The sequence below is a fragment of the Chiloscyllium punctatum genome, chromosome 3 (genome assembly GCF_047496795.1).
Source record: "Chiloscyllium punctatum isolate Juve2018m chromosome 3, sChiPun1.3, whole genome shotgun sequence".
Taxonomy (NCBI): domain Eukaryota; kingdom Metazoa; phylum Chordata; class Chondrichthyes; order Orectolobiformes; family Hemiscylliidae; genus Chiloscyllium; species Chiloscyllium punctatum.
In genome coordinates, this window is record NC_092741.1 from 44,231,041 (window position 1) to 44,254,630 (window position 23,590).

General features: G+C 39.9%; 1 protein-coding gene across 2 annotated transcripts in view; it reads left to right on the top strand.

Moving 5' to 3' along the window:
- scml4 (Scm polycomb group protein like 4) overlaps nt 1-11,685 on the top strand; it is a 125,824-nt gene extending 114,139 nt beyond the window's left edge. For both annotated transcript variants that reach the window (XM_072552493.1, XM_072552501.1), the window contains one exon: nt 1,514-11,685. In XM_072552493.1, coding sequence (XP_072408594.1) covers nt 1,514-1,639 — 126 coding nt within the window. In that variant the 3' untranslated portion in view covers nt 1,640-11,685. The remainder of the gene's footprint in view (nt 1-1,513) is intronic.
- Nucleotides 11,686-23,590: the final 11,905 nt, after the last annotated feature.

Consider the following 23,590-nt stretch of genomic DNA (forward strand, 5'->3'; position numbering starts at 1 on the left):
GTCCATTTAAATCAGAGGTGAGGCCAAATATTTTCTTTCAGAGGGTAATGGGTTTGTAGGAACTCTCTTCCTCTAAAGCTGGTGGAAATAGAGTCATTGAGTATTTCTAAGGAAGAGGTAGATTCTGGTCCAGCAAAAAGTTAAAAGGTTATAAAGGGCAGGCAATAGTGTGGATATGATGTTGTGATCAGATCAGTCATGATTTGATTGAATACTGGAGAAGACTTGAACAGCTGAATGACCTATTTTTGATCCTAATTTTGTGCTTGTGTGCTAGTTCAGGAAAGATTGAGGGGGCAGAGCCTGAATTTGCCAGAAATTAGAAAAATAAGGCAACTTCATTGAAACTAACAAAATTCTTCCAAGGTGGATGCATGTAAGATGTATGTCCTGGTCATGAGGAGAGATTGAGGATCAAGACCAGTGGACCTAGTATCAGAATAGAGGGTAGGTGGTTTAGCACTGAAATTACTTCTTCACTCATAAAATAATAAATCTTTGGACCTTCCTACTCTAGAGGACTGCCGGCTCAGTCATTAAGTATATTCAAGACTGAGGTCAATAGATTTCTAGATACTAAAGATATTAAGAAATAGGGGAATACTATGAGAAAATGGTGTTGAATATATCTAATTGAATAAAGGAGCAGGCTCTTGGGCTCAAATCGTCTACTCCTGCTCTGATTTTCAATGTTCATTTGCTACTTGGCTTAACTGACATTTAGTGAGGTAGCATTGAAATTTTGAAGGGAAATGATGAAATTTGCAATTTCATTTATAGGATTTCATTTATATGAATGGATAGTATCAAACATGTACTGTTACTGGCTAGTCATGTTTGGTAAAAGTTGACCTAGGTTGACACTTAGGTTGAAGTGAGAAGTCAGCACTTCTGATGATTAAACCATCGGAACTTAACATGCTCCTACCCTTGCTCTGGATGCCAGTGTGTGTGTTTGTGCACCTGTATGTTAAGTACAGGATGGGCACCAGCCTTAGGCTTTCTTGTGAGCACACCACTACAGATGCTCCAAGGACTGTAGGTACCTGGTGGCAATAACATACAATAAGCAATAATACCAGTTGCTGCTATAAGATTAGGCCAACACGAAGTGATTCCATTGCCAGGCTACCATCATGATTCTCTTTCGAGAAGACTGTGTAGGAATACAGTACTAACAGATCAATACTCAATGTTACTAGCAACCTGCTGGGGGCATTGAAAATATTCAAATAGCCCAGGGAAGAGAACAAAACTGCAAATGTTGGAAATCTGAATAAAACCCACATTTATTTGACTCTGAGAAATGAAATGACAGGTTAATGTTTTAGGTTCCTCACTGTCCATTAAATTTCAAAGTTAAGATGTTAGTCTGTGATTTCTTTCGCACCTGCCTTATGCTCATAAACATCTATTTTTTTTGCGTCAGCAATTTTTTTGTCATATTTGGTCAAAGTAAGCCACCTTTTCATGAGTTGATGTGCTTCTCTTCCACTCCACATTTTTTTCCCAGGAGATTGATGGCAATGCTTTGATCTTGCTGAAGAGTGACATGATAATGAAGTACATGGGACTGAAGCTGGGCCCAGCCCTGAAGCTCTGCTACCACATTGATAAACTGAAACAGAGCAAATACTAAACCAAGATGTGAACGGGAGCAGAACGAGCAGATGACAAGTCATTGTTTTCTTTTATTTTTATCTTCTTTCTGTGAAAGTGCACCAGCACTCTGAAATACTTCCTACCACACTTGCTCAGTAATCTCCTGATACGTGTGATGAAGAGGAGCTGGAAGTAATTTGATGCCTTGTAGCAATACCACACACAAGGGCTGGTTTGTGGGTGATCTCATTTGTTGGTTCCATCTCAGCACAAACCTATCTAACACATGTCAGCAGTGCATGCATTTTGATTTTTCACACGCAGGATTTGAGCGAAATACCTGAGGTACGGTCTGTGCAGTCCTTTTTGTCTCACTGTTTTCCTTGTTGTTGACTCAATTATCTGGAGGTAGCATTTGAGTAAGTGGTTGTACAAATGTCAGATTGGGTGAAGCAATTACCTTAATGTAACATGTACAGTACAAGTATAATCTAATTTTAGTTTTAAGGTGAATGAAATTGCCTTTATGAAGTTATATTGAAATGTGTAAATAAGTATATAATTCTCCCCTGCTACTGAAAGGTTAATGTTTACTGAACAGATGTCACAGAACTCTATATGTGATAAAGTCAGAAGCTTGCAGAAAGCATTATCTATGGCACTCTGATATATGTTGTGCACAGTACATGATGTGTGGATGTAGGTTTTATTTCTGTTGAACTGAAGGATTTGTTTAGGGTTGAATCCTGGAGAGATGAAACGTGCTTGAGCTAAAAGCGCCACCATACTTGCATCTGTATACAGTGACAAGCTTGAACTGAAACTGATGTACTTAGGTTTTTTTGTGATTTTTTAAAATGGAGTAATTCTCTATAACATTCAACAGAACAGGTCAGTGAACCTGTCAGGCTGAAATTAAACATTAACAGGCAATAGGGAACTCAAAATTGAACCAGGAATAAAAAACACTTATCATTGGCAACTATATATTCAAATGCAGGTTTAACAAACAAGTGCGCACACAGAGTCAGGTTTAAGCAGGAACTCCACACTCGGATAGATTCAGTTGGTCAGTTTATACTGGTGAATCTAAGCTATCAGGTAAATGTTGGAACAGGGTGTAATTAGTGAGGTTATATATGAGATACTGGTGTCAAACGAGTGGCCATTCTATACCACAATAGTTGGTAACTGGAGTTGATTTAGTGCTTGTAGGTGTGTTATATTTCTGCCAAACATAAGCCAGGTGCCCATTACAGATCCACCTGATGCTTGTTCCATTACAGTCAATACAAGGGGGTACATAACTGACAGCTGATTTGTTAAGCCCATTTTAAATCCACATCTGAGGCTGAAAGGTGTGCTCATACAATTTCGCAGCAATTCACAAGTTTCCTTTCTGCCTGCCAGAGTTTTTGAATGGCCATGTTATAAAGAAAATCCCAGCATTTAAAAATAAAACCTGGCAATAAAAAAGTCCTTTAGCTTGTGAACACTGATACACCTTGTGTGTGCTGTACACACTATTTAATTATAAATGATCACATTTCAGGATGTGGGGAAGTAACTCTAGTGAGAAAAAAAATCAACAGATAGCATTAATCAGAAAGTCATACAGGAAGCACTTTACATACATTCAGTGGGCACGGGTAAGGCACAGTAGATTTTTAAACAATGCAATATTTTAAACTGCTGCTTGATTGAAGATCTCAGTCAATACATTTTCCAAAAGCACAGCTGGATTATTCAATTCATGATGCAGAGCTTAGATGCTGCTCAAAATTGAACAGGAGATGCCCCTCTACCTCCTCCTTAAAGCCTGAGATGTCAAGAGCAACAAACCTCCCACCAGAAGATTACACAGGTTTTCTGACACAAAGCAGACCTTTTGGAACCAACCTGTCCTGCCAGTGTTCATGCACCGTGTAAGCTTTTTTTTTGCATCCTTCTTCAGCTAAATCCATTATCATAACGATTTAGTCCCTTCTCCACCTCATGCTGCCGAGCTTCCCCTTATATCCTCTTCAACTGTTTCTTAGGAGCTGCACAGCTGCATCTCCCCTTGAGGCCATTGTCTATGCCACCTTTAGCAAAAATCACAATGGGAAGGAGGAAGATGGTTAAGGCAAGTCTGCAATTTTTACTGCCCAACAGGCAGAGAGTTCAAGTTAGTCCTTGCCAGTCAGATTCATGATGCAATATTGATGCAGCACCTGGCAATATGAAGGGAATGTCTCTATATTGGGCTCAAGTTAATATAACATTTCACAGGCTTCTCGTCAGAGACAATTAGGTACCAGTTCTGTAGTGCTTTGCTTAAGATTTTTTTTCATTACATATTGCCAGTAAGAAGAAAGGGCATATGGTTGAGTTGCTCCTTGATTACAGGAACACACAGCACAACAAAGCCACTGCGTTTAGCTACTCCATTCGTGCATTAATACACTCAAGCCTTCTCCAGTCTTTGCTTATCTATCAGCATTAGCTTCTATTCTCTTCTCCCACAAATTCCTCTCTAGTCTCTCCTTAAATGCATCAGTTGCCTATTTGAGTGCTTGGTGGTGATTATTTTACAAATATATTTTACGTTTGTTTGGTTATTCAGCTTTCAGTGAAGTGCAGTACATTATCAATGGTCCAATCACATAAAGGTCAGATTTTGTGCTTATTACAGCAAGGGATGCTAGCATTAGTTCTGAAAAACATTTTCCCATTTTATGTTCACTGTTCCCTGGTTTGGTTTGAACAATTCTGATGGAAGATAAACATCTTGGATGAGTGGGATCTGTGGAATGCTCACCTTGCCCTCTCTCCTCCCCCTAATTCCCCCTGCCCCACATAGCCAATTTAACTGCCTGGATTCAGGCAATAGGAAGGGGAGGGTCTAATTCAACTTGAAACATTGCACATAGTTATTTCTTCATATCCAACAATGCAAATTTATCTCAAAATCACAGGCTGTCAAATATGGCTGCAGAAATTCCACTAAACACCAATTTATCATCAACTAGAGTATTATGTCCAATCTAGGCACCATATTTTTAAGAAGATTGTGGAGGTGATTGTGGAGGGACAGAAAAAATCATGGGAATAGCTCCAGGCATGAAGGGTAACAGTTGCATGGATATATCACAGAAAGAAAGGTTAAGAGAAGATTTGATAGAGGTTTTCAACATCATGAGGGGAATGGGCAGAGTGGATGAGGTGAAACAGTTCTATTTGATGGAAGGTCATGAACCAATGGACACTGATTCAAGAGGCATGGCAAAAAAAAAACCAAGGGCCTGATGAGGTAAACCAGGTTTACACACTGAATTGTAAGGATCTGGAATACTTACGAACATAACACGGTGGGGAGAAATTCAATCATGGCTTTCAAATAGGAATTCAACAAATATCTGAAGAGAAAGAAATTGCAGGGATATGAGGAAAAGGGTAGTGAATGGAACAGAAAAATAGCATGGATACAACAGCCTGAATGGCCTCCTTTGGTGCTGCAGTGATTCTATGAAGATGAGCAGGAAGTAATAGAATGGTCAGAAAAAGCCAGAATCAGACATTTTATGAAGATTCTCTATGGGTTGAGAGAGGCCGGAGTGTTTCACTGGATGTTCCGAATAATCCTTGGATGATTTGTATTGTCATCGTTTCCTCTCTCGCTAGTGGCAGCTTTTGAACCTCCCTATTTGCACAAAGTCCTTGCTTCCAGTTCTCTCCCCAGGTTCAGTTTTCCACTCTGGTTGTCAGTTCCAGATATTCCTGCCAGCTTTGAACAACACATAGTGCAGGATTTGTAAAAGTAGGTAATATATATTTTGTTTCAAAAGAATAATTCATTGAGATTGGGTGGGAATAGGATTCCTGTTGTCAGCACAATATGGTAGTGGCATCACTGACTGGGTCCAGTAAGTCATTGAGATTCCAACTTGAACACAAACAGTTCTAATGAAAGATCAGTGACCTGTTTTAACTTGTCGCCATGTGACTTGAGCAAAGCAGCAAATCCTGCCAAACTCTTAATGAATCATTGCTAAGTGGTACGATATATTTTTATTTTTCTGTGGTTATAATTCACCACAAGTGGCTTACACTTCAGAGAGTGATAATGACAAGGTGATTTTCTTAGTCTCTGAATTGCTCAGTTTACTCTCGTTAAATGCCATTCTTATGTAAACTACTTATATAACCAGCATCTGGATTCTCCAGTACATGGGATCTGTTGTACTGGACACAAGTAGCACTGATGGTGGAGGCTAATGTCCAAAATACTGTATCTGCTGTGAATTATTAACACTCACTATAATGAATAAGCAGCAAGTCAATCCAAGGGCAACAATTATACAATCAACATGTTGCTTGTAATCATCTGTATTATCAACATAAACCAACAGATGTATGCATTCAATGAACTGGCTGCCAAAGATTTAAATGCTAGAAATACATTCATATGAGGTGCTGTATATTTTCATTTCAGACTATTATTTCTTAAAACCTAATGGGAAAGTCTTGAGGGAACATTTTATGTATTAAATGTCTCCCCAATAACTATGAAAATATATACTAGAAATATTCATTTTTAAAATTTAAGTTTCTATTCTCAACAGGAATTTGCCTTTATATGGTCACCTACAGCTTTTACTAATGAATTCCTAGTAAGCGAGTATCACTGAAAACACTTCATTAATTGCCCATCCTTGACTGAACTGGGAAGCTAGTGGCAGCTCAGTGACATGCAGTAACTTACAAGAGCAGCTCCTTAATCCTGGAGATGTTTATTCAATTTAAAGAGGGAAACAGCCACAGAACACCCTGGGAGTCCATTTGCAGCCGCCTGGAAATAACATTTAAAAAGAAAATCCCCCAAGACTTCGCCACTCGTTCACTTATCACTGAACACTGACTCTGTGTCTTGTGCAAAAGTAAATACATTTTGGATCCACCTTGACAAATCACTGCTGTGAATTTCCTTGGAGCTTCTCCCAGTCCCTTGCTGGTGAAAACTCTGGTGGGGGTAGTCATATTTGAGGTTTTTGTTAGAGTTTAAAGTGACTGATTACCAACACCACACCCCTCAAAGTAAGAGTCTCATTTCTTAAATAAATGTTCTGGTTTATACAGGTATTAATCAAATGCACTCTGCGATATTGAAAGAATAATCAGATAATCAGATTTTCTTTAATACAAAGGAGCATTTTAACTTTTGCTGATAGTGTATGTACTGTACATGAGAAATATTAGATTGTCCACCCACACACCTTGTCTAACTATTACAGTCAAAGTGTTTAAAAGGAGGCCAGTTCAATATTATCTCACTTTCACTATTACTTAAAGTTGAAATTACCCCCATGGTGTGTATATGGGATTTACAATATTTCACAACTCTACTTATATTTGGTTTAATGGCTGCATATAGTTTCCTTAAGTCCATAAATACACCAGCACCAATGCCAATGGTGCACATTTGGCACTTTGTACGTTTGTATTGAGGTATATTTTACTAGTTGCAACAATTCTTTGCCTGTAGTATATCAGACAATCCAAGTATTTCTCAGAGAAGTGTTAAGATGCAAGACTACAGAACTTTAACAAACCAATATCCACATCTGTGTTTCTCCTGGTCATTTACAGTCTGACTAAATGAGTGAACCTTTGTGTTATCTTGTGATATAATTGTCCTTATCATCTGTTTTATAAACTATCTTGTGATATATTGTGTATATTTACTCTGTGAAGTGTATAGTACCTTGTGAAATATGCCTGTAATGTATAATGTGTGTATTGCTTGGTGATGTGTACATTAACCTGTGATGTATACATTGTTTGGTGACATATCTACATATCACCCTGTGATGTGTACATAATTCTGTGATATATGTACTCATTATTCGATCGTGTCACACATCCCTTAATCCATCCAACTTTGTTTCCTTTGTTTTTCTTTTTCTCTTTATGTATTTCCCTGTCTCTGCCCCAAATGTTTGTAATATTACATTTTTTAAAGAGTAATTTATTGTTATTCCAGACATTTGCTAAGAGCAATCAGTTAACCTGCCATTGCACTAAAGGAACAAAAAATGGAAAACATTTGACAGAGAATAGAGTGCAGCTAACCTAAAGGAAGGTTCATATGCCGCATGAACCAAGCACAAGAATCTAAAATATTATTTATGAACACATATAAACACATGTAGATCTTCGACAAATTTGCTGATTTTATTTAGAGATGCCTCCAATTTTTCTCATGTTCTCCCACTAGTCAGATCCAATTATATATTAATAAACAGGCCAATATTTTGTGTTGTGAAATAAATCATATGCATAGCACACATGTCAAAACTGGCATCAGTTACTCAGACTACATAATCTTACAGTTTGCAGGTCACTCCAGAATATGCAAGTATATGTTCACATTTTCCTTACACATAAAGGTACATTGATAGACACATGTATGCATGCACCTGTATACAAGTATACACCTGTGCATACACATACATGCAAAGCCAATCAAAGATTTATTCTATTTTAGGGCCTATTGCATGTTTACAGCTGAAATGCATGATGTCATGTGACACTGAAGGGTTAACAGTTGTGATGTTGTTTCTACAACTGTATTGACTAATATTCACCAGAAAATTCTTCACTCAGTACTTATGATATTGAATCACTTTATTTTATCATCTTTCAAATCTTTCACATTGGTTAGCAAGAGCATCACTGATTTATCATGCCTAGTAACCCAGATTGGGAGGAGGGAAGGAAAGCTGTTTTCTTGTGCTGCACAAATGATACAGATATCCATATTGAACGATATTTATGACTGTCAAGATGTGGGACTAATTGGAACTTGGGTACTAAAGTGTAATTTTTAAATCAAATGAGAATCTCCAAAGAAAACAGTGATGTGAATAATAGCTGCAAATATTCCTAATCTGGACATCATCTTTAAGTTGAATTTGTACTTAGCTATTTTGGATTTATGTGCAAATGCCTGTTCCAATTTGATCCAATTTACTTACAAATATTCCTTCCCTGTTTCTAAATAGAAGTTTAGTAGAACTGTAAAATTGATTGAAGTACTGGCAGTCAACTAAGTTTTGCTAAAAGTTGAATTTGGTCCCCAGTTGAGAATTGTGGTTAAAATAACACAACACTGATGGTATGTGAATCTGGGAAAAGTTGGAAAAATGACAACTTTGTGGTGATGATGGGAATTCTCTCCTGGGATAACCAGGAGGGCTGGGTGTATTTCCTCCCCATTTGCCATCAGTGAGAGAAATTTCCTATCAGTAATGCAGAGTCAGAAATTAACCCTTATTGCTGAATGGCTAATTGTATTCTGTCCTTGTAGCACATGTGATAGCATGGACCAGGCATCAGAAAGACCCCAACAGTGTAACCTGCTAAAAAAGGAATAAATTCAAATACTTCTCTCTTTAGAATCATAGAGTCATAGAGATGTGCAGCATGGAAACAGACCCTTTGGTCCAACCCATCCATGCCGACCAGATAGCCCAACCCAATCTAATCCCACCTGCCAGCACCCGGCCCATATCCCTCCAAACCCTTCCTATTCATATACCCATCCAAATGCCTCTTAAAGGTTGCAATTGTACCAGCCTCCACCACATCCTCTGGCAGCTCATTCCATACACGTGCCACCCTCTGCGTGAAAAATTTGCCCCTTAGGTCTCTTTTATATCTTTCCCCTCTCATCCTAAACCTATGTCCTCTAGTTCTGGACTCCCCGACCCCAGGGAAAAGACTTTGTCTATTTGTCCTATCCATGCCTCTCATAATTTTGCAAACCCTCTATAAGGTCACCCCTCAGCCTCTGACGCTCCAGGGAAAACAGCCCCAGCCTGTTCAGCCTCTCCCTGTAGTTCAGATCCTCCAATCCTGGCAACATCCTTGTAAATCTTTTCTGAACCCTTTCAAGTTTCACAACATCTTTCCGATAGGAAGGAGACCAGAATTGCATGCAATATTCCAACAGTGGCCTAACCAATGTCCTGTACAGCCACAACATGACCTCCCAACTGCTGTACTCAATACCCTGACCAATAAAGGAAAGCATACCAAACGCCTTCTTCACTATCCTATCTACCTGCGACTCCACTTTCAAGGAGTTATGAACCTGCACTCAAGGTATCTTTATTTAGCAACACTCCCTAGGACCTTACCATTAAGTGTATAAGTCCTACTAAGATTTGCTTTCCCAAAATGCAGCACCTTGCATTTATCTGAATTAAACTCCATCTGCCACCTCTCTGCCCATTGGCCCGTCTGATCAAGTTCCTGTTGTAATCTGAGGTAACCCTGTTCGCTGTCCATGCCTTGCTGAATTTGAACACCTTGCTGAAGTCCATATAGATCACATCTACTGCTCTGCCCTCATCAATCTTCCTTGTTACCTCATCAAAAAACTCAATCAAGTTTGTGAGACATGATTTGGCTCATGTTGCATGCACCTTCCACCAATTCCTATCGAATATTCAACAGAATTTTACCTGTTTTGTTGGAATTTCTAGTAGCTTTTTCATGAATGCTGCAGTGATGGTGACAAAGCACAAAATATCAACTCAATAGTTGTACTGCCATGAAGTATGAGGGGTAATTGTAGAATAAACCACTGCTCACATATGCTCAAGTTCTGTTACAATGAATAGTTTCTGTTTATAAAGGTCACTTGCAGCTGCAATCTATCAAATTAATAGCACCCTGGAATGTGACATAGACAACAGAGGGAGGTTTCACCGATATATCTTTTATCCTCTGGTTGGTATCTTGTCCTATACTAGAAGCATATATAGATTTCAACCTTAGATTATTGTCAGTGCTGGTGTGAGATAAATTCATTTTACCAAATGCTTTTGCTGTGTGTACAACCTTTCCTCCAGCTATACCAAATCCAAGAACACATACTATTCCCCATTGTCCTTCATTGGAAGCAGTGCATCTCACTGCTAAGATGGGCATCCTTGGACGGAGATTGGCTATTCCAAATTAATCCAAACAATTTATAAAAAAATGGAAAATATCCAAATAGTTCCAGAAACTTTAAAAATGAAAATTTTTCAGGTAAGCAAATTGATTACATTTTGTATGGAATAGATTGCTGGGAATAATGAATGGAAGTGATATCAGATGAGAAAATTATTGCTTCCATTATTTTCCAAACAACATCTTGCCTGTAACCTTGAACCTGGCAAATGTAACCACAATGAGCAGTATTTTCCAGATTACTTACCTTTGTTTAAAAGAATTTGTCTATATGTTCATCTGTGCAGTCAGATATGGGAAGCATTAAGGAAATAACTACAACTGAAATTGCCTTACAATTCAGTTTACTTCGCTTTTGGGACCTTGGGTCATTTGCAATTGTTTATCTTCATTGTTATACAATCATATTTTGTAAATTGTACACTTATATAACTTCACCATCCTTCATCTCTGAAGGAGAAACCTCCAATATTTTCAAATCAATGTTCAACACCATGGCATTACATCTGTTATCATATCTCTGTTTTCCTCTTCTGTTCTTACACCTTAATCCATCACTACCTCCTGCCATTATATGTGACTTCCATCTAAATGGTGTGAATGGGAATGATGATGGAATGGCAATGACGTCTCTGTCTCAATGTGAATGCATGCAATGCTATCACTGCCTCCATAGCAATGACTGACAAGATCACTTAAAATAATGGGTGATGGTATGACTGCCTGTATAGTAATGCCAATTAAATGCATCACTTTATTGCGATCAGTGACAATGGTATTATTATCTCTATAATAATGAATGTCACTATTATTGTCACTAGTTGCAGTACTGGAAATGATACCATTGCTCTGGTATTTGCCTCTTCAGAAACCATTATCACTGGCATCACTGCTAATGTGGTAATCAATGGCACTGGCATCTCTATATATAGCAGTCTATATCAATGGAAATTGCCTAATCCTCTTCATTCCTTTGGAATAAAATATGGTGCAAAAATTTGTTTGTGTAGCTTTTTACTGTATTTCTGAGAGAACTGACAATCATTTAATGTATTTGTTACCAAGTTTAAATAAAAAAATGTAAATGCGCACGGATGGTTAGTTGTGGTCCTTAATATTAGTATTTGCTGCCTGTTAGTAAGTAACTCATTGGGATTGAGTTTTTATACTCAACATCAAGGAGGCCAAGATTGGAACACTTCTCCTGTGTTCTATCACAATTTATTTCAGCTAAGCACTGATTTAACTACAAAGTGATTCTCTTCAGCACCTGCAGTAAATTCCATAGCAGGACCCCAGACTCCATTGGCCCTGGCTGTATCAAATTGTTTGCAATCTCAACAGCTTTTACAATCCTGGGCTCTATCTCCATCACAAAGAATGTCTTCTTTCACTTTTGTAACATTCTTCCCTCCGCCTTGCCAGCTGCTGGAACTGTCCTCTGTGTCACTTCTAGATTTGAGTTCCTGTTTGGCCTCACACTGCTGTACATTCCAGTGCACCCAAAACTCTACTGCCTGTATCTTTTCATACACCAAGTCTTGTTCCCCTACCCCACCCAATGTATGATCACTGATGAACATCAATTCATGGAGCCCAACCATCAGTGCTGTGGCCTCAGACCTCTGTCTCTATAAACTCCTCCATACCTGAAACAATGTCTGTTACCCTATTCACAGATGTTGTCTGCCCTATTCAGTGTTTCGAAAGATATAGGAGTAGAAGAAGGCCATTCCATCCATCAGTCTCCTTCTCCATTCAAGGGCTGATCCAATAACCTGTAACACCACTATCCAGCCTATTCCCCATAACCTTTGATTCCCTTACTGTTTAAAAACCTTGAATACACTTAATACCCAGCCTCGACAGCACTCTGCAGTAAAGAATTCTACAGATCCACTACCCTCTGATAGAAGATATTACTTCTCAACTGTCTAAAATAGACCATTTATTCTGAGATTGTGTCTTTTAATACTAGATTGTCCCACAATGGGAAACAACCTTTCCATATCTACCATGCCACATCCCCTAAGAACCTTGCATCTTTCAAGATGGTCATCCCTCATTTTTTTCTAAACTCTATTGAGTAAAGGCCAAAACTACTGAACCTTTCCTCACTAGACAGTCCCTCTATACTTGGAATCAGCCCAGTGAATCTTCGCTGGATAGGAGACTCAAAACTGTTTACTCTATTCCAGCTGTGGTCTGACTAGTGCCTTATATACTTCCCTACTTTGATAACAATTTCCTTTAAAATAAAGGCCAACATTCCACTTGCCTTCCCTGTTTCCCACTAAACTGGGATGCTAGCATTTTGCAATTCATGAACACAATGTCCAAATCCCTCGATTGTGTAGCTTTCCAGAGTTGATCCCCATGTAAATCATTGCCTGCTTCTGCATTCTTCCTGCCAAAGTATAACCTCACACAACCTTACAATTTCCCACATTATATTCCATTTGCCAAGCTTGCCCACTTAAGCTTTCTATATACCTCTGCAGACTCTTTGTGTATCCTAGGCACTTGCCTTCCCACCTATTTTTGTGTCATCTACAAACTTGCTTATAGTACATTCACTTTTCTCATGCAAGTTATTAATATCTATTGTAAACAATTGTGGCCCCAGCACCAATTCCTGTGGCTCTCACTAGTTACGAATTGTCACCCAGAAAACGTCTTCTATTAGTTAGTCAGTCCTCTATCCAGGCTAATATTTTACCTCCAATACCATGGGTGTGAATCTTATTAAATAGCTTAATGTGTGGTATCTTATGAAATGCCTTCTTAAAATCCAAATATATTCAAGGATTCCCCTTTATTTATTCTGAATGTTTCCTCCGAAAATAATTGTAGTAAATTTGTCAGGCACGTTTTCCCTTCATGAAGCCATGCTGACTCTACTTGATCATACTATGTGTTTCTAAATGCTCTGCTAACACATCTTTTATTACAGAATCTAACATTTGGGTGGCACGGTGGCTCAGTGGTTAGCACTGCTGCCTCACAGCACCAGGGCCCCAGGTTTGATTCCAGCATCGGGCAACTGTCTGTGTGGAGTTTGCATGTTCTCCCTGTGTCTGTGTGGGTTTCCTCTGGGTGCTTTGGTTTCCTCCCACAATCCAAAGATGTGCAGATCAGGCAAATTGGCAATGCTAAATTTCCCATAGTGTTAGGTGCATTACTCAGAGGGAAATGGGTCTGGGTGGGTTATTCTTCGGAGGGTTGGTGTGGACTTGTTGGGCTGAAGGGTCTGTTTCCACACTGGAGAGAATCTAATCTAATTTTCCCAATAATGGATGCTAAGTATCCAAGATGGAGGATGGGAAAAAATTCTGGCTGCTCCTTTTTTGAGGCATTTTAGGTGTTGGAGGTGATTTCCTCGCATTCCAGGTGCAGCAATTACTGTGCTATATGCTGTTGCATTGTTTTGGAACTTTGGAGGAAAAAAAATCAAAACAACAGCACTCTTAAAAGGGAGAGGAACAAACAAAGGCAGCACATGGTCAGGTAGTGCAGGAGAGAAAGGAAGGAAGGAAGGAAGGGAGGAAAGAAAGAGAGAAAGAAAGAGAGAAAGAGAGAAAGAAAGAAAGAGTAGAGTGGGTTCTTTCTTGTTTTGTTGAGATATGTCTCTTCATTAAACTTACAAATATAAGCCATAAGTATTAAGTTAGCCTGGAGCAATGTTTTGTAGACAAATAAGACAGTGGTATTTTCTGGGTCTGTAGATTGAAAGAAGCAAAAATGGCCTTTAGTAGATTGATATGCTCTTCTTGTCGGATGTGCGAGTTTAGGGAGAGCTTATGTTTACTGAGGATTATATCTGCAATGAGTGCCGTTGGTTGTGAATCCTATCAGATTGAATAAATCGGTTGGTGAGATAGTTAGAGGCAATGAGAAACTTACAAGAGCCAGGGGATGTGATAGATGGCAGTTGTAGCAAGGGAGAAAAGTTGCAGATACAGTCACATAGATGGTTTAACTCCAGGAAATGTAAGAGAGGTAGGCAGGTAGTGCAGGAATCTTCTGTGGCTATCCCCATTTCAAACAAGTATGCTGTTTTGATAAATGTAGGGTGTGGTGGATTCTCAGGGGGCTGGTACCGAGACTGACTCTAATGCAATGAGGGGTACATTGAGTTCCAAGCGATTGATTGCGTTAGGGGACTCTCTAGCCCGAGGCACAGACAGACATTTCTGTGACCAGCAGCAAAAAATCAGAATGGTGTGTTGCCTCCTGGTGCCAGGATCAAAAATGTCTCAGAGAGGGTGCAGAATGTTCTCAAGGGGGTGAGGGACCAACAAGAGGCCCTTATACACATTGGAACCAATGACACAGGAAGGGAAAAGGATGAGATTCTGAAGGGAGAATATAGAGAGTTAAGCAGGAATTTAAAAAGGAGATCCTTGAAAGTAGTAATATCTGGATTACTCCCAGTGCTGTGAGCTAGTGAGGGTGGGAATAGGAGGATAGAGCAGATGAATGCATGGCTGAGGAGCTGGTGTATAGGAGAAAGATTCACATTTTTGGATCATTGGAATCTCTTCTGGGGGTAGAAGCGACCTGTACAAGAAGGACGGATTGCATCTGAATTGGAAGGGGTCAAATATACTGGCAGGGAGATTTGCTAGAGCTTATCAGGAGGATTTAAACAATTAAGGTGGTGGTGTTGGGACCCAGGCAGATAGTGAGGAAAGATTTCAATCTGAGACTGGTGCAGTTGAGAACAAAGGCGAGTCAAACAGTCAGGACAGGAAGGGACAAAGCAGAGAACAGGGTAGGACTGATAAATTAAACTGCATTTATTTCAATGCAAGAGGCCAAACAGGGAAGGCAGATGAACTCAGGGCATGGTTAGGAACATGGGACTGGGATATCATAGCAATTTCAAAAATGTGGCTCAGGGATGGACAGGACTGGCAGCTTAATGTTCCAGGATACAAATGCTACAGGAAGGATAGAAAGGGAGGCAAGAGAGGAGGGGGAGTGGTGTTTTTGATAAGGGACAGCATTACAGCTGTACTGAGGGAGGACATTCTTGGAAATACATCCAGGGGAGTTATTTTGGTTGAATTTAGAAATAAGAAAGGGATGGTCACCTTATTGGGATTGTATTGTAGCCTCCCTAACAGTCAGCAGGAAATTGAGAAATAAATTTGTAGGGAGATCTTAGTTATCTGTGAGACTAAAAGGTTGGTTATGGTGTGGGATTTTAACTTTCCAAACATAGATTGGGACTGCCTTAAAGTTAAGGATTTAGATGGAGAGGAATTTGTTAAGTGTATACAATAAATTTTCTGATTCCATATGTGGATGTACCTACTCGAGAAGGTGCGAAACTTGACCTACTCTTGGGAAATAAGGTAGGGCAGGTGACTGAGGTGTTAGTGGGGGAGCACTTTGGAGCCAGTTTTCCATAATTCTATTAGTTTAAAAATAGTGATGGAAAAGGATAGACCAGATCTAAAGTTGAAGTTCTAAATTGGAGGAAGGCAAGGACTTTCAAAAGCTAATTGGGGACAGATGCTCACAGGTAAAATGACGGCTGGAAAGTGGGAAGCCTTCAAAACTGAGATAACAAGATGCCAGAGACAGTAAATTCCTGAGATATTTGTATCATCGATAAGCACAGGTGAGGTGTTGGAAGACTGGAAATTGGCTAACATGGTGCCACTGTTTAAGAAGGTGGTAAGGACAAGCCAGGGAACTATAGACAGTGAGCCTGACATTGGTGGTGGGAAAGTTGTTGGAGGGAATCCTAAGGGACAGGATGTACATGTATTTGGAAAAGCAAGGACTGATTAGGGATAGTCAACATGGCTTTGTGCATGGGAAATGAGGTCTCACAAATTTGATTGAACTTTTTGAAAAAGTAACAAAGAGGATTGATGAGGGCAGAGTCATGGACGTGATCTATATGGACTTCAGTAAGATGTTTGACAAGGTTCCCCATGGGAGACTGGTTAGCAAGGTTAGATCTCATGGAATACAGGGAGAACTAGCCATTTGGATACAGAATTGGCTCAAAGGTAGAAGATAGAGGGTGGTGGAGGATCGTTTTTCAGACTGGAGAACTGTGACCAGTGGAATGCCACAGAGATCGGTGCTGGGCCCACTACCTTTTGTCATATATATATAAATGTTTTGGATATGAGTGTAAGAGGTATAGTTAGTAAGTTTGCAGATGACACCAAAATTGGAGGTGTAGTGGACAGCGAAGAAGATTACCTCAGATTATAATGGGATCTTGATCAGATGGGCCAATGGGCTGAGGAGTGGCAGATGGAGTTTAATTTAGATAACTGTGAAGTGCTTCATTTTGGGAAAGCAAATCTTAGCAGGACTTATACACTTAATGGTAAGGTCCTAGGGAGTGTTGCTGAACAAAGAGACCTTGAAGTGCAGGTTCATAGCTCCTTGAAAGTGGAGTCGAAGGTAAATAGGTGTTTGGTATGCTTTCCCTTATTGGTCAGAGTATTGACTATAGGAGTTGGGAGGTCATGTTGCAGTTGTACAGGACATTGGTTAGGGCACTTTTGGAATATTGTGTGCAATTCTGGTCTCCTTCCTATCAGAAAGATGTTGTGAAACTTGAAAGGGTTCAGAAAAGGTTTACAAGATTGATGCCAGGGTTAGAGGATTTGAGCTATAGGGAGAGATTGAATAGACTGGGGCTGTTTTCCCTGGAATGTCAGAGGCTGAGGAGTGACCTTATAGAGGTTTATAAAATCATGAGGGGCATAGATAGGATGAATAGACAATGTCTCTTCCCTGGGGTGGGGAAATCCAGAACTAGAGGGCACAGGTTTAGGGTGAGAGGGAAAGATATAAAAGGGACCTAAGGGACAACTTTTTCACACAGAGAGTGGTATGTGTGTGGAATGAGCTGCCAGAGGATGTGGTGGAGGCATTGCAACATTTAAAAGGCATCTGGATGGCTTTATGAATAGGAAGGTTTTGGAGGGATATGGGCTGGGTGCTGGCAGGTGGGACTAGATTGAGTTGGGATATGTGGTCGGCGTGGACAGGTTGGACCGAAGGGTCTGTTTCCATGCTGTACGTCTCTATGACTCTCAGCTAACCTGTTTGTAGTTACATGGTTTTTGTTTCCTTCCCTTTTTTGAATAAAGGTGGTATGTTGAAAGTTTTCCAATCCTCTGGGACTTTTCCAGAATTTAAGTGTTCTCCAACAATTTCTGTTTTTCTTTCAGATCTTCAATGTTCACAGTAATCCCTTGTTATGCCCTCCCTTCACTCCATTATTGGTGGCTATGCTTTAGCTACCGAAGCCCTGCACTCTTGAATTCATTCCACTCAAATCCTTCCAACTCTTCATCACTCATTTCATTGTTCTTCCTAAAGGTAATAGTTTTCAGATGAGCATCCATTTTCTTTAATATGCATTTCCTGTGATATGCTTTGGGATGTTTTATTCCCAGTTAAAAAGTGTGAGATGAATATGAATTGTTGGATTAGTTCAAATTAACAATTGGCACAGGCTGATCAAATCCATCATGTAAGATCCTCACAAGGTAGTGCTACAATGGAGAAGATTCATGTGTATGGTTTTAATAACCAAACAGATGTATACTCCTGTGCCTATAAACAGACTTGGATAATTTCCATGATGCCTACTGAGTGACATAGCGAAATGTGGAGCAACACTACATCCACCCACTGTTGTAGGAATGTACAGTACACTGAAATTTCAAGCATTTATTTTTTTGGCTTCATATGCAATACATGGAGGGGAAAAAAAGTCACAAATACATCTTTTTTTACATTACAAGGAAAGAAACACCCCATGACGTTCTGCTTTCAGGAATTGAATGGCACGCTTAATCTGAAAATTAAATTAATGGCACATTATGCTTGTCTACAGATAATCTTGTTCGAGGTTCTTGTGACTGCACGGCCCACCATTACAAAGAGCTGGAATATCACTCAATATCTTGGTTCTGTGTATATGGACTGAAGGATTCCGTTTCTTTTATGCAATCAATTTCTTTTATTTTTAAACTTTTTAATAAATAATACTATAAAATGTTTAGGAAGCATACTGAAATGAGATATAAAAACACTACAAGGTCGTGTTTACATTACATAACTGTATTTGAATATACAAGTAACGCTCTGTGAAAATCGGTCACGCAAATGTTCTGGAACCATTTAACACTAGCACGTAAAAGAAAAGGGCTTTTTTTTATTCTTAATTAACTTTAGGATGATAAGTGACACTGAAGCAGGCAGTCACAAAATAATACAATTACACAAGCAGTAAATTAAGGCAGCTGTTTCAGAAAAGAAAAACTAGGAAGGAGAAAGGTAATGTAGCTCAATGCAAATTGAAGTGTTTGCCAGCAGACTAAAGAATATCGTTGCACACAAAGAAAGGAAAGAGCCACAGGGCTCACAGAATTTGTCTTTCTTCCTTGCAGACATTTCATTGGAGATCTATGCTTTATCCTTTTGAATTTAAAATCAAATTAAGAGTGTAAGTTATTCTGTTGTGGCATTTTTGGCAGTTATTGATGTAGAAACTAAGATTCGCAACATGCTCTAATTTACAGGAATTTACTGGCTAATAAAATTCGTGTTTGGAAAAAAATGCTGAGATTAGCGTGTGTTTTTCTATACAGTATACCTATGTGTACCACACCTGTATACATGTATATATCTGAATACACGGTACATCTAACAGGATTTGAAATTTGGTCTTTCAGCTATTTACATTCAAACACTGCATCTGTGAGAAATCTCCATATCTCCTGGTTTGATGAGATTTCAGTTTTATTTTAACACAGTGGGTAAATCAAAAAGTGCTGGCGAAACTCAGCCAGTCCCACAGCCGCTGAATTCATCCAACACGTTCTGTTTTTGTTTCACATCTTCAGCACCTGCAGATCTTTGCTCTTATTTTAGTGCCTGACTTAAGTTTCTTATGCTAAAAATCAAATTCCAAGGCCAGTGTGTACACATATACAAAGTGGCACAATTTTCCTCTATGCGTAAACTGGGTGTGATGAGTTGAGTAAAACATTTTTCTTTCATTTCACACACACGGGGAAATAATTTTAATGTCTGCCAATAGTGTAAAGTGGGTAATGTCGGCCACTCAATATTCACAGAAAGTTGGGAGAAATAGCCAAATCAGTTTTACACAATTGCCAAAAATTGTAGTTATTCTGTATTTTGGCTGCAGTAATTATATCTGTCTATTGTACATATAGATATGTTCAGTGATAATTCACAGATATTGTATAGAAGTTTTAAAATATCTGTAATTGCAAATGCTTTCAAGGGAATGAAAAGATGGGAATATGTTATTATATAGATGTCTCAGAGCATAGGTCATGTCTCTACCTGAATGAATATCCCGTTTTTCTCGACAAGCTCCATGTATCTTTGCCAGCCACTAATCCACACTGTAGGAGGTTAAAGAATTGTTGAGATTTTTCAATCATGGGTCTGGTTAACTTTTAAAATCACAAAGTTCAGAATTTAAAGACGGTAATGCAAAGACGAATTTGGACCTGAAAGGGAACTTGGCACCTAATAACAAAGTCCATCCAGCGGGTGGGTTGGGCAGACTGCCTTCTATTTATGCCCGAAACGTCGATTCTCCTGCTCCTTGGGTGCTGCCTGACCTGCTGCGCTTTTCCAGCAACACATTTTCAGACTGCCTTCTACTCCTGATGTTGCCCTTGGTTGAGGGATCCAGAACCAAGCAAAATCTTAAAAAAATGAAGGGGAATGCCACCTCGGTCCAAGATTAGGAGAGTTTTATTTACTGACAGGGGTATGCACCTTTGGCATTCTCTAGACTGAGAAACTCAGTCTTTTGAGTATGTTTTAGAGATTGATAGGTTTCTGATTACCAGGGATAGACAGAGTTATGGTGATGGGGTGGGTAAAAGACATTGAAATGGGTAATCAGCCATGATTGGACTGAATGGTGGGGCAGGCTGGGGGGGGGGGGGGGGGGGGGGGGGGGGAGGCGTGGAGTGCAGGGCGCAAATGGTCTTCGCCTCCTCCCAATATCCTCGAAACAGAGTTGAACGATTTATTCTTTGCAAACTGTGTCTGATCTTATCTGAGGTGATTCTTCAACCGAAATCTCAATGGAGTCGAGATGCATACAAGTTTTGCGTACACTTTTGGTTGTACATGATCAATTTATCAGCATTAGGAGATTTACACAATTTGATGTCTATTGTTGAGAATCCCATGCAAGTAACATTCCATTCAGTCTCTGTACCTACACAAATGGAAAGTAACACAGTTGCGTCAAGAAGAATTATTCAACTCTTTGCCTTTTCAAATCTCTGGGGGATGGGCAGCATTGATCTCAGACGAGCTGTAGGGGAGGATTTTCCAAGTTCAAGGCCAGAGGTATTCCTGAATAACTAGAATTCAGACAAACACTGCCAGCAACTTTCTGACCACTCAGAGCAATGTGTACCTTACTTTCCATCTTTGTACTCTCAATAATGTGAGCTTTGCTACTGGAAGTCTCAATGATACCTTCTATATATTTGTAAGATGGAAGAGCTCAAAATTCAAACCACAGTGTGCAATTTTCCAAGCATTAACTGTCACTGGTTAGAAAGGAAGAATTTCTCATTTTTTGGCATGAAGCAAAACAAAACAGTTAACATATGGACAGGAGTAGGTTACAGAAAACAATTAGGAGCACAGAATTAGGAGCACAGAATTTAGGAGCAGGACTAGACCATTTCTCAAGGAAGTGGCTGATCTAATTGAGGTCCTAATGGTATATTCCTGTCTGCCACCATAAATCTTAACTCCCTATTTCTATCAACTATCTATCTAATTCAGCCTTGAATAATTCAGTAACACAGCCTGACTGCTTTTCTGGGACAGAAATCCACTAGTGAACCTTCAAGACAATAAATTCTCCTCATGTGCCTTAAAAGGTAGACCTCTTATTCTTGAACAGGTTTCCCTAGTTCTAATCTCTCACATAGGTGGAATTGAAGGCAGCTTGGTTGAAAGGTCAATAACAAGGGGACATAATTTTAAGTTGCAAGGCAGGAGATTTAGAGGGATGTGGAATGCACTGCCTGGGAAGGTAGTTAGAGTCAGAGATGTACAGCATGGAAACAGACCCTTCTGTCCAACGCATCCATGCCGACCAGATATTCCAACCCAATCTAGTCCCACCTGCCAGCACCCGGCCCATATCCCTCCAAGCCCTTCCTATTCATATACCCATCCAAATGCCTCTTAAATGTTGCAATTGTACCAGCCTCCACCACATCATCTGGCAGCTCATTCCATACACGTACCACCCTCTGCGTGAACAAGTTGCGCCTTAGGTCTCTTTTATATCTTTCCCCTCTCACCCTAAACCTATGCCCTCTAGTTCTAGACTACCCAACCTCAGGGAAAAGACTTTGCCTTATTTATCCTATCCATGCCCCTCATAATTTTGTAAACCTCTATAAGACCACCCCTCAGCCTCCGACGCTCCATGGAAAATAGCCCCAGCCTGTTCAGCCTCTCCCTGTAGCTCAGATCCTCCAAACCTGGCAACATCCTTGTAAATCTTTTCTGAATCCTTTTAAGTTTCGCAACATCTTTCCGATAGGAAGGAGACCAGAATGGCATGCAATATTCCAAAAGTAGCCTAACCAATGTCCTGTACAGCCACAACATGACCTCCCAACTCCTATACTCAATACTCTGACCAATAAAAGGAAAGCATACTAAACGCCTTCTTCACTGTCCTATCTACCTGCGACTCCACTTTCAAGGAGCTATGACCCTGCACTCCAAGGTCTCTTTGTTCAGCAACACTCCCTAGGACCTGACCATTAAGTGTATAAGTCCTGCTAAGATTTGCTTTCCCAAAATGCTGCTTCTCGCATTTATCTGAATTAAACTCCATCTGCCACTTCTCAGCCCATTGGCCCACCTGGTCAAGATCCTGTTGTAATCTGAGGTAACCCTCTTCACTGTCCACTACACCTCCAATTTTGGTGTCATCTGCAAACTTACTAACTGTACCTCTTATGCTCGCATCCAAATCATTTATGTAAATGACAAAGTAGAGGGCCCAGCACCGATCCTTGTGGCACTCCACTGGTCACAGGCCTCCAGTCTGAAAAACAACCCTCCACCACCACCACCCTCTGTCTTCTACCTTTGAGCCATTCCTGTATCCAAATGGCTAGTTCTCCCAGTATTCCATGAAACCTAACCTTGCTAATCAGTCTCCCATGGGGAACCTTGCCGAACGCCTTACTGAAGTCCATATAGATCACATCTACTGCTCTGCCCTCAATCTTCTTTGTTATTTCTTCAAAAAACTCCATCAAGTTTGTGAGACATGATTTCCCCGCATAAAGCCATGTTGACTATCCCGAATCAGTCCTTGCCTTTCCAAATACGTGTACATCCTGTCCCTCCAACAACTTGCGCACCACCGAGGTCAGGCTATAGTTCCCTGGCTATAGGTCTACAGGCTATAGTTCCCTGGCTTGTCCTTATTACCCTTCTTAAACAGTGGCACCACGTTTTCCAACCTCCAGTCTTCCAGCACCTCACCTGTGACTATCGATGATACAAATATCTCAGCAAGAGGCCCAGCAATCACTTCTCTAGCTTCCCACAGAGTTCTCGGGTACACCTGATCTGGTTCTGGGGATTTATCCACCTTTAACCGTTTCAAGATATCCAGCACTTCCTCCTCTGTAATCTGGACATTTTGCAAGATGTCACCATCTATTTCCCTACAGTCTATACCTTCCATATCCTTTTCCACAGTAAATACTGATGCAAAATATTCATTTAGTATCACCCCCATTTTCTGTGGCTCCACACAAAGACTGCCTTGCTGATCTTTGAGGGGCCCTATTCTCTCCCTAGTTACCCTTTTGCCCTTAATATATTTGTAAAAACCCTTTGGATTCTCCTTTGTTCTATTTGCCAAAGCTATCTCATGTCCCCGTTTTGCCCTCCTGATTTC